Source organism: Monodelphis domestica, chromosome X (genome assembly GCF_027887165.1).
Source record: "Monodelphis domestica isolate mMonDom1 chromosome X, mMonDom1.pri, whole genome shotgun sequence".
Taxonomy (NCBI): Eukaryota; Metazoa; Chordata; class Mammalia; order Didelphimorphia; family Didelphidae; genus Monodelphis; species Monodelphis domestica.
The window spans coordinates 3328415-3344678 of record NC_077235.1 but is presented as its reverse complement, the minus strand read 5'-3'; the positions used below and the strand labels follow the sequence as shown (position 1 = coordinate 3344678).

Here is a 16264-nt window from a genome sequence, read left to right as displayed (position 1 = left end):
AAAAATAGAGATTTAAAGGAAAGAGGAAGGTTTTATGGGGAAGCTGAAGAATTGAGCTTGGGTGTGCTTAGTCAGAAGTGCTAGTGGGGCTACCCAGCAGGCAGTTGGAAATATGGAACAGGAGCTCTGGAGAAAGTGGAGGGTGAAGGTGCAGGTTTGGAGGTGGTAACTGAAGCCAGGGCAGTAGCCAACAATCCTGAGAAGAGCGGGTAGAGGGGGTGGGTAAGAGCTGGGGAAATATGATGGTGAGCCATTGAGAGGAGAACGGGCTGTCCAGGGGCATGCAGCCAGGAGGTCTCAGAGGCAAGACCTGAATTTGGATCCTCCTGTCTCAGAGGCTGGTTCTTTAGTCTCTGTATAGCAGGTCACCTTTAATAAATGCTTATGGGGTTCTCTATGGGAGGCAATGCAAATAGATCATGAAAATGGAAATAGATCCTGAAGGAACGTGGGGAGGAGGGGGAGGGAGCACGGCCAGGAGCCATGGCCTCTGCCCTGCCCTCTACCCCCATCTTTGACTTTTTGATGCTTAGCTGAAGAAGCCACAGAGAGCCTGATGAACCTCAGTCCTTCAGCTATGAAGAATCTCCTGCACCACATTCTCAGTGGCAAAGAGTTTGGTGTGGAAAGAAGTGGTAAGTGCAAAGGCCCATCCGGGCTTCAGAGAGTTGCTTTTGTGGGGGACTGGATCACAGCAGGAAGGTAGGGATGCATTTCTGTGGCCCAAGCCCTGAAAGGCAGAGTGTCACTGGGCTCAGCCTCTTGGCACCTAGTGTCTGCCCAGCTGGTAGGCCTTGTCACCTTTGCCCCAGAGTTCCAGACTTTAGCAATTTCTCCATCTGTTCTGTAACCAAGATGGCAGCAACTCATGCCAGACAGTTAGAACGGAGCAGAGTAGACAAATAGAAATAGGGGTGCTCTGTCTTACTCAGTTTTGCCATGGTGGCAGGTAGGTGAGGTGACAGGAGGATGAGACTTCCTGAGGGCCCCCTGTCAGCAGGGCGCTGCACTAGATTTGGGCAGGGATGCCCTGCCGTTAGTTCCTGTCAAAATATCTGATAGGTAGCTCTAATTGCCCACTTGGGGCAACAAGGCTCTAGAGGCCTGCAAATCACTATATACCAGAGGGCACCAATGAGTGCCAGGGGGCATGCAGACTCTAAGGGATCTGAGTTATAGAAATTCTGTCCTTGATAAGACTAGTACTTTTTTGTAAGCTAGTTCTTTGCCTTTCATCAGCACATCCTGTCTTCTTGCCCTGGCAAATGTCCTTAGTGTGACCATTAAACTTGGAGGGAGTTATTGCATGATACTCCTTTAGAGGAGGACACATGGCTTTGGTGGTTGGCCATCAGGATCAAGTGTGCCGGAGCTCTCCTTGGTGTCACTCCTCTCCTTGTCTTGGTCCAGCTTCCTCCAGAACTGGGGCTCAGCTCGGGCACCCCAACCTACACTCTGCCCTCCACCCACACAACACAGGCTGTGCAAAGTGACTGAACACACAGGATTCTCTCCCTTCCCCTGATCATTTGATCATTCCGTTACCAAGAGAACAGAAACTCCTGGAGGGCAGGGCTTGGCTGTGTTTGTCTTTGCATCTCCAGGAACCAGCTCAGACTCTGACCTGGTCTAGAGAGACACCTAGCAAGTGACTGCTCTCCCTCCCTCTCCTTCTCTCTCCATTTCGTCTCCCTCCTGCTGGCACTTTCACTCTCACTCTTTAGTGCGTCCTGCTGATTCCAATGTCAGCCCTGCTATTTCCATTCATGAAGTCGGTGCTGCTGGGGCGACCAGAACTGAACGGGCAGGAATCCTGCAGTTAAAAAGTGACATAAAGCAGGTAAGGTAGTGGGGGGGGGGAGAGCAGGTGAAGAGCAGAAGCTGGTCTGGACTTCCCTCCTTCCTTCCTTCCCTTCTTCCCTCCTTCCCTCCTTCCTTCCTTTCTTCCTTCTTTCCCTCCTTCCCTCCTTCCTTTCTTCCTTCCCTCCTTCTTTCCCTCCTTCCATACTTCTTTCCTGTTCTTTCACATTCGGACCTCACTTACCCCCCTCATTATTTTCCAGGTGGAATTACGTCGGCTGTCTATTTCAGTTGAAAGTCAGGTGAAATGACTGAGGCCTTTAACTGCTTCAAATGCACCCAGCCTGGCCTGTCACCATGTGAACATGCTCATGCTTGGGCACCCTTATGCCCACTAGCAGATGCTTGAGGCCCCTTTATCAACAGTCAGGGAGCTTGTGTTAACTCTCTACTATGTACTGTTGTGTGTGTGGCATATAGGTTCTGAAGGGCTCCCAAGGAGCGTCCCTTCTACTGGGAAGGAGAACAAGAAAGTCGGTCTTGGTGTTGTTTGAGATGTCCATGGGCATCTAGTTTGACATGCCCAGTAGACATTTGGAGAGTAGTGGAGTCTGGGCTAGAAAAACAAATCAGAGAATCATTTCCGTAGACATAGTTGAACTCCTGGCAGCTGATGTGATCACCAAGTGAACTAGCAACAAGGAAGGAGAGAGGGCCTAGGACAGAGCCTTGGGGGACACCTGCAGTTAGCGGGTGAGGATCCCTCAAAGAAGGCTGGGAAGGAGGAGCCAGAGAGGTTTGGAGGAGAGCCAGAGGGTGGTCAACAATAGCAGGCTGCAGAAGTTAAGAAGGGCGAGGCCTGAGAAAAGGCAACTAAGAGACCACCTGGAAGTTCAGAGTTGGATACAGTTAGCCCTCTTTGACCTTCATCCCATCATGCCCCATTCCTTCTGTTTTTCTTCCCTGATCCTCTGAGAAAGACTTTAGTAGAGACATGTTTTATAAAGAGAGCTATTGGACGTCTTTGTGGTCTGGCTGGCTTACTTGGTTGTACTTCTCTGTGGTTTCGTAGACTCATTCTATTATTTTTCGCTTTCCACTGATAATAAGCTGACCTAGGCTTGAAAAAATTCATGACTTTGCATTGATTAATCACTTTATTTTTTGAAGAGGACCCTTGACTCATTCCTTTGAAACTGTTGTTCTCTGCTTTTCTTTCCTAGCCCAATGGTGGCCATCTACCGAGTACTGAGCTGATGTCCCCGCCTTTTCTGGTAACTATTGACATCTTGCCTTTCTTGCTGCTCAAAAACCTTTTGTGTCTGTGTGCTGCTGACCCAGGAACTATGAACTGAGGGCCAAATGAAACTAAAGAAACTGAGCTTTGGGGGAACTCTAGAATCATCGATTCCCAGCAGGAAGGGGTTGGTAGAGAACATACAGTTCCACTTACCCAGTTGTTTTTAAACCCTCACTTCCTGTCTTAGTAACTCTAAAGCAGAAGGGCAAGGGCTAGGCAAATGGGATTAAATGACTTGCCCAGGGTCACACAGCCAGGAAGTGTCTGAAGCCAAGTTTGAACCCATGTCTTCCCAACTCTAGGCCTGGCGCCCTATCTACTGAGCCACCCAACTGCCCTTGTCTACTTTTAAGTTTAAAAAAACATGGTTCAGTCTAAGTCAATATTAACCACTTAGTATGTATGCCATTATAATTAACAGGCATAACAGATTATTTTAAAATGATGACCTGTTAAAGACAGGGAGCTGAGCAGGGGGAGATACAGAGGGAGAGGGAAGGGTGGTCAGAGGCACTGGGTGTTGATGCTTTCTCAGATCCCTCCTTGGGCCAATAGGGCAGCACACCAAGCATCTCACTCTGGGATTTTGGCAGTGCCATGAGCTCCATCCACTTCCTGCTTTAGCTCCCAGGTTCCTTTTTCCCACAATGGGGTTTGAATCCAGTGTCTTCCCAAAAACATTTATGAAATCAGCCTGAGCCAGGCTCCAAAGCCCTGGGCTTCATTTATGTAACATGCCCCATTTCTTTTGCCTTGTTATCACTGTTGGGTTTTTTTCTTCCATTCAGTCACCTGGCCCTTCATTAAGCCCAAGTGGAGGCTCCTTCATGGGAGCCTATGGAGAGCAGGCCGGGAAGGACACTCGCCAGGGTCAATGGCAGCGCCGGCGCCGGCTCGATGGAGCCCTGAACCGAGTCCCCATTGGATTTTATCAGAAAGTGTGGAAGGTTCTGCAGAAGGTTGGACTGAACTGGATGTTGTGGCTTCCTCCTTTCCCCTTTGAACCCTGGAGCAGAATAGCCCTGCTCCTTTGGGGTGGGTGGAGGCAATCCTTTGGCTTTTTCTGGCTCCCTTTTCCCCTTTTCCCTATCCTAGAGGCCAGGAGCTCCATCCTCTAGAGGACTAGTCTTCTAGCCTCAAGGGGCAGCTTTTGCTGCTCTCGCTTCCTCCCCCATGCAGTCTCTTGGGAAGGGAGAGAAGTGGATTTTTCTCTCTACCAGCAATGGCAGTCTTTGCTCAGGCCAGACAACCCTCCCCTCTTGCTGGCTGACATAGGTGCTTGATCTTCCTAACCCTGTATTAGATGGACTGCTCCTGGCAAACTGATGGAAGGACCTGAGAAGGAGAAACTCTTGGGCTGATTAAGTCTGGATGGGTTGGGGAATCCCTCATCACTGGAGGAACTGATTCATTCTCCTGGATGATCCCCCACCCCTAGACATAAAAGACTGGAAAGGGGGAGAACCCAGTTGTGACGAGGGGAGGGATACTAGACGGAAAGCTCTAGAACTCAGGGAGTTCGAGAGGTAAGGAGGGCCCCTGGCATGGTATGGAACACAAGTGGTGGAGTCAGGAGAGAACCCTGGGTGTGAGGCTCTGTTCTGTCCTGTCACTAGCTGTGTCCTTATCTGTATAATGGGAATAGTAATACTCAATCTCCCAGGCTTTTAGGGGGAGGTCTGTGGCAGGCAAGGGAAGCTGAAGACCCTGTTGGCGAACTTGCTTGGTAGCTCCAGTGCCATGGTTTTCTCTGCCTGGCCTGACACCTTTGCTTCCCAGGTGGTCTGTGGGCCCCGAAGTGTTTGCTCTGGGTCTCTGGCCCCACAGTGGTACCTGGGTGAGTGACACCAAAAACAGGTGTGCTCTCCTAGGCCCCATTCTGCCTCATTCCAATGATAGGCATAGTCCCTCCTCGGTTAGCTTCCCTCCACAACTTGTAAATCTGGAAGGAGAGGGCAGCTTCCAACACCCTTTCAGGCAGTTAATTGTAGACTTTGGTTCTGGCTACAGAAGCAGCCCCAGCAGTTGTTTGGTTCCCTAGCTTGGCTGCTTCAATGCTAGGGAGGAAATACTGGGCAGATTATTACAGAGCTGAGCGTGGGACTCTCGTTACCAGGTCCTTCTTGGTGAGATTAGTGCTGTTGCCGGCAATAGGCTGGCTCAGACCCTAACATTTGTAGCCCAAATAGAGATTGGCCTTGACAGCCAAAACTTTTTAGAAAGGCATGGATTTCCAGCTGCCACCCTAAGAACATCTCTGAATGTGTGGGAAGGAGTGGAGAAGGCTCCTGCTGGGGGGCCAAAGAATGGAGGCAGAGCATGGGAGAGAGCTGGGTCAGAGGCCTCCAGATCTCCCTGGAGTCTCCTACCTACCCCAGGCGTTTCTGCTCAGTCCTAGGGAGTGGGAAGATTTGGAATCCAATGTGGCTTGCTTTGAATCTATGACCCTGAGGTATTCCTTAAATATGAGGGGTGAGCCTGGCCCCTGCATGCCTGCTCACGTGCTCCCACACACATGCACAGAGCAGAAGAGGTGCCCTAATGGCCAGTGCCAAACTAGCTTCTGGGTAGCTGATCTGGGCTTCATGGCTTCCAAGTCCAGCCATGTTTTCCTAAGTGCCCCCCATGCATCGAACACCAAACACAAACCCAATGCCTTCTGGCCTGTGATCCTTGACTGCCAGTGTCTCCTAGAGAACATACAGCAGTTAATGTAGTAGCCTGGCAGAAGATGCGGAAATGTGCATTTCTGCCAGTCACCCAAGCTTTCCTCTTGTGCAGTGCCATGGCCTGTCTGTGGAAGGCTTCGTTCTCCCTTCTTCAACAACCAGAGAGGTAAGAATCTGGGCTTTGAGCTCCCAAGACACTGCTAGAGTGATGCATGCTAGGCCACTTGGCAGAGGCCTGGACATCGGAGAGAATTTCTAAGTTGTTTGCTGGGGGCTCATGTTTAGAAAAAGCAGAAAAATTGGCTTAAGCAGTAGGAAACTGCATAACTGTGCCAGGTCAGACATATCTTGATGGCCGGACAGCCTCCTGGACTGGCAACTGCCAGGCTTGTATTGTCAGAAGGACAGAGATGCTAGAAATGTGGGAATGGTACATGACTTCAGGATAGCCATGTGACCTAGGAATGGTGGATGTTGCTGGGGGACTGGAGATCCCCCTGGAGTCATTGCAGGTGAGTGCCAGGTGGCATACCACCCTAGCCTTTGCCCATGTTCCTAGATCCTTCACTACTGAGAATCAAGAGAATGTTCTGTGTGGCCTCCACTTGTCCTCTGTCTCTCTTTGTCCCTTTCTCTCTCAGACAAATGGGGTAATATTTTGTTTTTTAAAAGGGCCTAGTGCAGTTACTTGACAGAAGTGGATGCTATAGAAATATTTGCCACCTTTCTCTTCCCTCCCCTCTTCTTGGTCTGGAGGCCAAACCAAAATGGGGGCAGAATGAGAGTGGGTGGCATCAGGCAGATCCCAAGAAAAAAGGGTCAAAACAGCTCTTGGCACCAGCGATTTTGCTGCCTTTACAAAGCCACCATCTATGTCTCTTGGATGGTGAACACCTTGGATATGGTGCTCTTCTCCCTTCTTCTAGATGACGCCAGGGGAGATCAAGTTCTCTGTTCATGTGGAGTCTGTCCTCAACCGCGTTCCTCAGCCAGAATACCGCCAGCTCCTGGTTGAAGCCATCCTTGTCTTGGCCATGCTGGCCGATATTGAAATTCAGAGCATTGGCAGCATCATTGCTGTGGAGAAGGTCGTGCACATTGCTAACGAGCTGTTCCTGCAGGAGCAGGTGTGTTATCCAGGGCCATTGCACTCTGACCTCTCCTAAGGAGCTTCTTGATTTCCTAACTGTAAGAAGTGTCCATGGCACCAGCTAGCCCTCTCATAGGATAATGGAGGGGTTACAGCTTCCTAGAGCAGGGCAGCCTGCTCCTCATAGGCCTCCATGTCCCAAAGGAGAGAGCTTCCATCCCTGCCTTCTGCAGACTCAGTCTCTATGGGAAGGCAAGAGAAACACAGGGATCCAATGAGGAATGCAGAGTAATGGCCCACTAGAGTAGCTATTCATGAATGTGAATAGATCTAAGCTCCCTAATTGGTTCCTCCAAAGAAGTCCCCCCCCCTCACCAGCTGCTGGCTAGGAAGGAGATCTGTAGCCTTGATCTCTTTGGCATCTTATAAGACAGTCCCATCACAGCCACCTTAGGAGATAGGACAAATATCAGTCAGGCATGTAGTAAACATTGATTAAACATTTACACTGTGTCAGGCACTGTGCCAAACCCTGGGGATACAAAGAGGCAAAAGATAGCCCAACAGGGGAGACAACAAGCAAGCAGATGTATGCAACAGCTATCTCTGTACAGAATGAACAGGGAAAAACTAGCAGAGGAAGGCTCTGCAATGGAAGGCTTCCTGGAAGAGGTAGGGTTTGAGTGGAGGCTTAAAGAAAGCCATCAGAGAGGACAATAGTGAAAGTGAAAGAGGGAGAGCATTCTGGGCATGGGGGACAGCCAGAAAGAATGCCTGAACCCCAGAGATAGAGGGTCTTGTGGGGATCTGGATCAGAGTATGTGTCAGGGAGTACGGTATAGGAAGACTGGTTAGGAAGGGCTTGGAAGGCCAGAGTGTTTTGTATTTGATCATGGGGAGCCAGTGGAGATTATTGAGAAGGGAGTGACACAGCCAAACCTGGGCTTTAGGAAAATCACTTTAGTGGTCAACTGGAGGATGGACTGAAGTGAGGCGAGACATTATTGCAGTAGGCCAGACATGAAATGATAAGGGGCTGTACCAGAGGGATGGTAGATTTTGATTGGGTGGTAGAAATGAAGGTCATCATTATCCCCATTTTACGGACAGGGAAACTGAGTGTCTGTGAGCTGAAGTTACTCCTCCTTGATCACACATCTGCTTCCAGACACTCTGGAAGTGAATGGAAGAGACCTGGAGAATTCTTCTTTCCCACAGATGTGTGCTTACATCTTTACATGCACACCCCTTGGGGCTCAAGATCTGGCCAGGCACTCAGAAGTTGTGGGGCAGGGGAGGGCAATGAGCCATTTGGGAAGTATCAGGAAGTGATTGGTGTTTTTTTTTTCTTTTCCCCTTGACTTCCCCTCCATCCAATGAACCAGAAAGCCCTTGGGGCAGATGATGCCATGCTGACAAAAGATCCTTCCTCTGGCATCTGCACCCTCCTGTACGACAGTGCACCCAGTGGCAGGTTTGGCACCATGACCTACCTCTCCAAAGCTGCAGCTACCTACGTCCAAGAGTTTCTGCCTCACAGTGTCTGTGCTATGCAGTGAGGATGTGTCGGGGAGCCCCTACCATGGACAGGCCGGTGGGCAGGCAGCCTGCCTTGCTGGGAGCTGGCCCAGAATCAAGCACTCCTTCCCTCTCTTCCCTGTTGTCCTTAGTTTGGAAGGGGAGCAAAGTCACCTTCCACAGTAGTTGCTTGGGCAGAAGCAAACTTTCTCTAGAGGCTGATGCTTCTGGAGGGATGGCCCCCAAGTGTTCCTTGTGGAGTCTGTTCCTGACTCATGTCTCCTGTTTTCATCCTAATGGATTCCTCCTTTCCAGGGTTGCTGTGTTGTGGGGTGGGGTGGGGTCGGTGGGGGTGCTTTGACTGTTACTTTGAAAGCTTTGAAGAGGGCAGGGGTGGAATCCAAGCCTTGTCTCCTAACTTCCTCCTGGTTTTCCTGGGTGACCCGTGCTGACCAGACAAAGAGCCATCCATCTTCCCACTCTTCCCTGGCTCCTTGTCCATGCACACTTTCCTCACTCTTTTCATGGGCATTTCAAAGGAGTCTGGGGAGGCAACTGGTCCCCTTCACTAGCTTGCTTATCCTGGACCCCACAGTGATAGATGAGTCAAGGGACAGACCTGGGCCTTCTTCCCAAATGAGGGTTCTGGCCCTCTTTGATCCACTTGGAGCATGGGTGCATGGATGCCAGCTTACGGAAAGCTCTCCCTGTATTTGTGTGTGCCTTTGGGAGGGCTCCAGCCCAGCAGGCTTTCTCACAGAGGCTGAAGTCCCCAGTCCCCTCCCTAACTGATTTGACTCAGCTCATCTAGGGAAGGGTTTTCCACTTTTCCCTCTGATTGGAAGACCAAGACCTTATCTCCCAGAGCTCCCAGCAGTCACTGCCTCTTCCCCTCCCTCTGCCAGCAATCAGGCAGGACTTTGAAAGCACCTGAGAGCCAAGGTTCCTTCTCCAGAGAGAACCACCTTCGCCTGCAGCTCAGTAAGAATCTTCTTAGCTCCAGAAGGACTCTCAGGCAATGGCAGGGGATCAGGTGCCAAGAAACCCTCCCTCTGCCCTCTTAGGATCAAAGGGCAATAGATGGGTGGGCAGATGGGGTTGCTCTGGAGGTGAGTTCTTGGGCATTCTAGTTTGGAGCTCAATGGGTGGGTACACAGCCTGGCATCCCCCAGCACTAGGACTTCCCAGGTTTCCCCATGCAGTGGCAGTTCACTGTCTGACTCCAATAGCCACAGTCTGCCAGAAAGTGCACACAGAGGATGCTTGTTGTTTGGAAAGTTGGCAATAAAAGGAAAGTGTGTCCGGATGCTCGTCTAACATTTCAGACCTTGCTGCTGTTGTCCGTGCTGGAGGTCCAGGGGTGGTGGGCAGTTGTGGGGCACTCCGAGAAGCTGGAGGAGACACAGCCAGGACAGCCGCACCCTGAGGAGCTGGAGGGGCCGCCTTCCCAGGAGCAGAGGCAGATTTCTGCCTAGAGGCCAAGGATGAGAGATGGCCCCTGGGGAAGGGGCTGGGCTTCCCCTCACCTGAGACACCCAAGTGGAAGACAACTCCAGGGTTGGAGCTGGACAAGATGCCCACTGAGGGCCCCTGCCTGGCCAGCGGGGGCTCAAGGCTGACGATTCTGGGCCGTATCCAGAATGTCCACCCGCAAACTGTTGACAAGGTTTGTGACCACACAGGCTTGTGACAATGGAGAAATGAGACTAGTTTTAACTGGGTACATTTTGAAGGAAACTACAAATCCCGGCATGCCTGGAGCTCATTTCCACGGCCCGCCTCCCTAGGGGCGGGAGAGGCACTTGGAGGACTTGGCTAGGACCACTAGCTAGAGCGCTCCTGCTGCCATTCACTCGTTCACTTGGGCTAGAGAAGCTTTTGGAGTTTGGATCCGCGGCACTAGCAGGGCTAGCGAAAAGTGGGGGGAGTTTCTGCAGCACTCATCCCTTGCTAGGAGGCCCAGGTGGGTAAGCAGGGCCCTCGCTGTGCTTTGGTGGGACTGGCGTGGGTCTTGAGCCCTAAAGTAGCACAAAGTTCGCAGAGGTTGGGGCCGGGGCCAGAGGAGCACCCCTAGCTTATTCCCCTGGCTGGGAAGAGACTGAAGGGCCCCCATGTCGCTGCGGGGGTGGGGCTCAAGGGCCTGGCGGGCCTGGTGATGGCCCAAGGTGCAGACTTCAGGCTGGGCAAGTGGGGCTGAGTTTCTGGGGTGTGCCAGCTGCGGTTTCTTCCTGACAGCCTCGAAGCCAGCTCTTAACTTGGATCCAGGCCGAGGCTGGGGAATTACATGGTGAGAAGGGCTCCAACTGCAGGCCACTGAGTCACGAGCTGAACCATCCAGAGATGGGAGAAGGAGGGAGCCACAGATAGTTGGAGCACTGTGCTTTTGGAGCCTTTATGGATATTATCTCATTTGGTGCCACAAATGAAGGAAAGCACTAGAATTTTCGAAAAGGGATCGGGAAAAGCTTCCGATAGGGAGGTGGGATTTTAGCTGGAAAAGGAAAGTTAGGAAGTGAAGATGAGGAGAGAGAGCTTTACAGACCAGAGAAAATCAGGAGCTAGAAATGAAGAGGACTTGTGGGTGTAAGAAAACTAGACCCTTTGGAAGAGCTTTGAATGCCAAACTGCCTGTTTATGGTTTGATCTGGGGGGCAATAGGGAGCCACTGGAGAGTATTGAGCATGGGGGTGACCCAGGGTTGGCCCTGTGGTTTTGGAAAATCATTTCAGTGACCGTGAATGGCCGAATGGAGGAAGGACTTGAGGCCGGCCATTGCCAGGTGAAAAGTTCAGAAGAGAAAACGGTCCAGTCGAGCACTTTGTCCGCCAAATTCTTCACCTTGCAGTGCCCTGGGTTACCTGCAGCTTTCACTAACACAGTATTCCTTGGGCTTTCTTGCTTTCATTCTTCTGTGAGCTTTCCCAGTTTACATCATTTCCTCTAGATTTCCTGGTCCTCCTGCCACCTGCCTATCTCTTTAGTCTCCTATGCTGATTAACCTCTCTCCATGACTGACAGGGCTGACCCCAAGGGCTATCTCCGACCTCCATCTCCTCTTCCTCTCTTGGTGATCTTTGTCTTTTTCAGTGAACAAAAAGTCCCTTGTTTTCTCTTTCTAACTCTCTCCCTGAATTGGAAGAGACCACCCTAATACTTGTGTCCTCCATCATAGCTGGTTCCCACATTGGCCACATGAAACACTCTGCTCTCATTCTGGATCTTGGGGGGGCACAAATTGGCCTCTGGTTCTTCTGTTCACTTCACAGTCGGACTTCTGGGCCTTTTATCATTTCATACAGACCAGCAATGCCTCTGTGTCAAGGAAGATTATCCCCTCCCCCTCCTGAGTAGCTTGACCTGTCCATCAAACATTCCTGACACAACACAGTTGCACCAGGTTTGTGTCCCTCTACGTGTTGTATGTCAACAAAAGTCAAAGCTTGGGGCTTGTGAGGGGGAGAAGGAAGAAGGAGGAAGTCAGGAACAGAGTAGGCAGGTGAAGGGAAGGAGGAAGAGGCATGAAGGCTAGGCACCACGTGGTCAGGTTACTTAGAGCAATGATTGTCTACCCTTCCTAATAAACTTTATAAAAGTGTGTATCTGGGTAGGAGTATTATTCAGTTCTTACACCTCCTTACCTGTGTCTCCCAAATGATAGATGCCCCCCTCCCCCCAGAGTTTCCAGTTTTTGCCACTAAAGAAAGAGCTGCTGGCTGTGTATTTGTGCATCTGAGTGCCTGGGGGCTTCTATGTGGTCCAGTGGGGTATAGCCCCAGGTCCTAGGTTATGTGCGCACAGTGAGGTGATTTTGTGGGCTGACAGCAGCGCAGGGCCCCTTCCCTGGCCCTGTCACTTTCCTCTTTGTGTCCACTTTGACAATCTCATGGCTGTGACTTGGAGTCGCTCTAATTTTCATTTCTCTGACGATTATTCATTTGGAAATCTTTTCAAAGTTTGTTAATAGTTGGATTTCTTCCTTTGAGAACCTCCTGTTCATCCCCTTTGGCCATTTATTAGTTCGATGGCCATTTTGGACTGTGGCTGTAGAAAACCCCCAAAGCAGAGCTCATGTACTTTTCCCATGAGCCCAGCCCCTTCGAACTTGGCTACGACTGTCAGGACCTTTGTTGATTTCGGTGTGGTCCTTGTGTATCTTCTTCTCCTGACTCTATTTACTTTCCTGTATGTCAGGATTTTCAGAATGCCTCCTAAACATTGCATGTCACTGGGCCACTGTGGTATTCTGTTGCATTCTGATAGCCCACTTGCTTTAGCCACTGAGCACTCAGTCCCAAAAGGGTAACTGAGGAATCCTGTGGTCTGGACTGGAACCCATGCCCTGCAGCCAGGTGATTGGGCCCAAGGCTCAGCAGTGACAACTTACCTTCCCTGGTTCCAAATTGTTTTCTAGAAGAGTCTGACCAATTCACAGCTTCAACAGCCATATGTCAGCATTGGTCCCTCCTCCTCCAAGTTGTAGCCGAAATGGAGAAATCCTGTCACTGGTGATAGTTCCTTCCTGGAGAGAGGGCTTGTTTGTAGGAATTCTCTCAATGTCTGGCCTTATCACACTTACCAGAACTCTTGGACGAAGTGGCCTCCTCTCCCCTGGAGTGTCTGTTAATTTAAAGGCTTCAAATGGAACTCGGTACAACTTTGGTGGCATAATGATGGCTCGGGTTTGGTCACCACTAGCCCCTGGCATGCTCTCCCTGACAACAATGGAGCCGAGAAGTTCTTCCTCTTGTCCAAGGTGCCCATCCACTCGGTTCTTATGGTAGCATACAGAGTGAAAGTGACGGTCTCCCAGCAGATCCTACTGAATTTGGGTCTGCTGAATACTAGGTTCCTTCGCTTGGGGAAGAGGACAGGCAGAGACAGAAGGGAGAGAAATCCCACTGGTACAAGAAAGGAAGTTGAGGTGAACTGCACAAGCTGGTGCTGGGAGGGGTCAGGAAGCCAGGCTTTTAAGAGCTTTTCGGTGCTTTGGATGACAATTTAGTGCAAACTTGGCCTTTGTGTCCTAAAAACAATGCAAATGTGATTTTCCTTTGAGCTTTACCATTCTAATGTTTCTTTTTGTGATATTTGCATCCCAAAGGCTTGTTTTCCTGCCTGGGGTGGATTCAATGGCCCAGGCCTCAGGGGGTTCTTTCAATCTGACCTCAGTGCTTAAGTACATCCTTGCTAGGCAGCTGGAGGCCCTCCCTATGGCCAGAGGTGATTTTCATTTATTCTGTGTTCTTTATATCTGGACAAATAGGATCTTGTTTACAAATGGGCCCAGGAAAGCTTCAATAAATAAATGCTCTAGGCTAAATGAAAGATTTCAAAGCCAGTTCCTTTGGTTGGTTCCAGTTGGCCTAAGTGAATCAAGTAGGCCTGCCAGCCTCCTTGCTTGGCAACACACATTTCTTCCACTTTTCTCAGCAGGTGCGCCATTAGCAAGGAGAGGGCTAAGTCACTGTGACGCAGGTCTCTGCAAGATGCTTACCTCAATGGATGTGGACCAGAAGAGTAATGGAGGATGCGTTAAATAAATAAAGCAGGTTGGCATCCAGCCACAGGGCCAGAGTTCTCTTCTGCTGAGAGGCCTGCTGCCTAGTCGATCCAATGGGCAACCTGAAGTCAGAAAAATGGGCCTCTGGTTGTGAACTGGAATCACTGAATTACTTTCTAAATCCTCAGGTGCCATAAAAGGGGCAGCTTATATTTTGCTATTGTGGAGAGAACTGTCTAGTGGAGAAAAGCACATATTGACAAGCGAAAGGACCCATTGCCTTTGAAGATGCCCTGCTTGGCATATCCTTTACTCACATGACAGCATCGACAGCCATTGGGATGGGTTGAAAATACATTACTTCAGATAGATTCTCCTTGTTCTTTATTGTTAGTTTATGTATATTTCTTATTCATTCTGTTGTAGGGAAAGGTGGGGACTGGGCGAAGATGCCAGGGAACCATCAGCCATAGTTCTGGCCTCTGCAGCTCTAAGGTGCTGCCCATTGGGGAGCCCCTACTGGTAGAAGGGTAGTGAGCCCTCTGTTGACAATGGAAGGAAGAAGGGCCATTGAATAGGGAATGGGAAGAATGAGAATACTGTGGGTGTATCTATAGACTAGGAATAATTGGTCAGATATTAGTTATGGAGGAAGGCTGGAACTCAAAATTCCCCAGAGATCCACCACCAGACTCAGTCGTGTGTGTGTGTGTGTGTGTCTGTGTGTCTGTGTGTCTGTGTGTCTGTGTGTCTGTGTGTGTGTATGTGTGTGTGAAGGGGGATTGGGAATTTGGGTCTGTGCTGGGTTGGGGGGAAGGTTTTAGCTCTGGGTGTCGGCTTTCTGTGGACACCAATGATGCTAAGCCCTGGACAGATGTGAAACACGGTGAGTTAGTGAGCCTCAGTTGGTATACGTAATCCCAAAGAACCCAGGACAAGTGGGTGATTGCAGCGGTAGATAGGAGGATCATTTATGTTCATTGGGCTGAGCTTCAGCCAGTCAAAATATCAATCAACTCTTGAAATTAAGACATTCCTGGGTGCTGGTTAGTGCAGCATTTCCAGTGGGGGACAAGTCACAGAGGATGTAAAGGGACAGTATTGCCTTGCTGGGCACCTGAGTAGGCACAAGATGAACCTGGCCAGGATTAGCCAGGAAGGCTGCCCACCCATTTGGAGCCTTACCTTGCCTCATCTGCCCTGTTTGATGAAAGCCAAGAGACCGAGATTATGAGGGCAGATGATGTTGAAAAACATTTCCGTGTTTTTCTAAAATCCATTTGCTCCTTGTTTCTTACAGCACAATCCTATACCACAACTCGTTTAGCCATTGCCCAATGGATGACCATCCCCTCAAATTCCAGTTCTTTGTCACCACAAAGAGAGTTGCTCTCAAAAATGTTTTAGATTATCTAGGTACATTCTTTTCCTGATCATCTTGAGAAATAGCAGGCCTAACAGTGGTGTTCCTGGTGTACACAGTATTCTAGCACTTTGGGCATAATTGCAAACTCTTCCTCAAAATGGTGGGAGTGGTTCACAGTTCCACCAACAGTGGATTTTCCTCTCAATTTTTCCCACATCCCCTCCCAACAGTTATTATTTTCCCCTTCTGTCATTTCAGCCAATACGTTAGGTGTGAAATAGTATCTCAAATGTGTTTGAGTGTGCATTTCTCTAATCAGTAATGATTTAGAGCATTTTTCAGTATGATTATGCATAGCTTTGATTTCTTCTTCCCCAAAGTGCCTCTTCATCTCCTTTGGCCATTTGTCAGATAGCCAGCATTTCTAATAGTGTCGCATAATAGTGGGAAGAATGAGCACCCTTACTTACAAGCACCCTTAATCTTGTCAGGCCTACTTCTTACAGATAAACTTTGTTTTTAGTTAGAGAGAGAGAGAGAGAGAGAGAGAGAGAGAGAGAGAGAGAGAGAGAGAGAGAGAGAGAGAGAGAGAAAACTACTTCTCATTTTAAGAGAAGCTTCATTTGGGGTTTGTCCCAGGAATGCAGGGCTGGTTCAATAGGAGGAAAACCCTCAGCATAATTGACCATCCCCATAGCAAAACCAACAGAAACCAGATGAATCTCTCAATAGATGCAGAAAATGCCATCCCCGTTCCTTAGAAACCCATTGGAATAAATAAAGGGAAGCTACAGAAAACCGTGCACAACAAGCATCTGTAATGGAACAAACTAGAATCCTTCCCAGGAAGATGGGGGGGGGGGACAGGATGTTCTAAATTAGCACAACTATTTGATGTTATACTAGAAATACTAGCTGGACTTTGGAGTATTTTTTTAAACCCTTATCTTCCGTCTTGGAGTCAATACTGTGTTGCCCATGGTCACACAGCTAGGAAGTGTCTGAGGTCAGATTTGAACCC

General features: G+C 49.6%; 1 protein-coding gene across 5 annotated transcripts in view; it reads left to right on the top strand.

Moving 5' to 3' along the window:
• Positions 1 to 9683, top strand: part of PHKA1 (phosphorylase kinase regulatory subunit alpha 1) — a 57813-nt gene extending 48130 nt beyond the window's left edge. For 3 of the 5 annotated variants that reach the window (XM_056809233.1, XM_056809230.1, XM_056809231.1), the window contains 7 exons: positions 534 to 635; positions 1725 to 1840; positions 3024 to 3074; positions 3889 to 4059; positions 5882 to 5935; positions 6696 to 6896; positions 8245 to 9683. In XM_056809233.1, coding sequence (XP_056665211.1) covers positions 534 to 635; positions 1725 to 1840; positions 3024 to 3074; positions 3889 to 4059; positions 5882 to 5935; positions 6696 to 6896; positions 8245 to 8418 — 869 coding nt within the window. In that variant the 3' untranslated portion in view covers positions 8419 to 9683. Of the gene's footprint in view, positions 1 to 533; positions 636 to 1724; positions 1841 to 2063; positions 2103 to 3023; positions 3075 to 3888; positions 4060 to 5881; positions 5936 to 6695; positions 6897 to 8244 lie in introns of all 5 variants that reach the window. The other 2 variants (XM_056809229.1, XM_056809232.1) reach the window with 1 other exon arrangement.
• The last annotated feature ends 6581 nt before the right edge of the window (positions 9684 to 16264 follow it).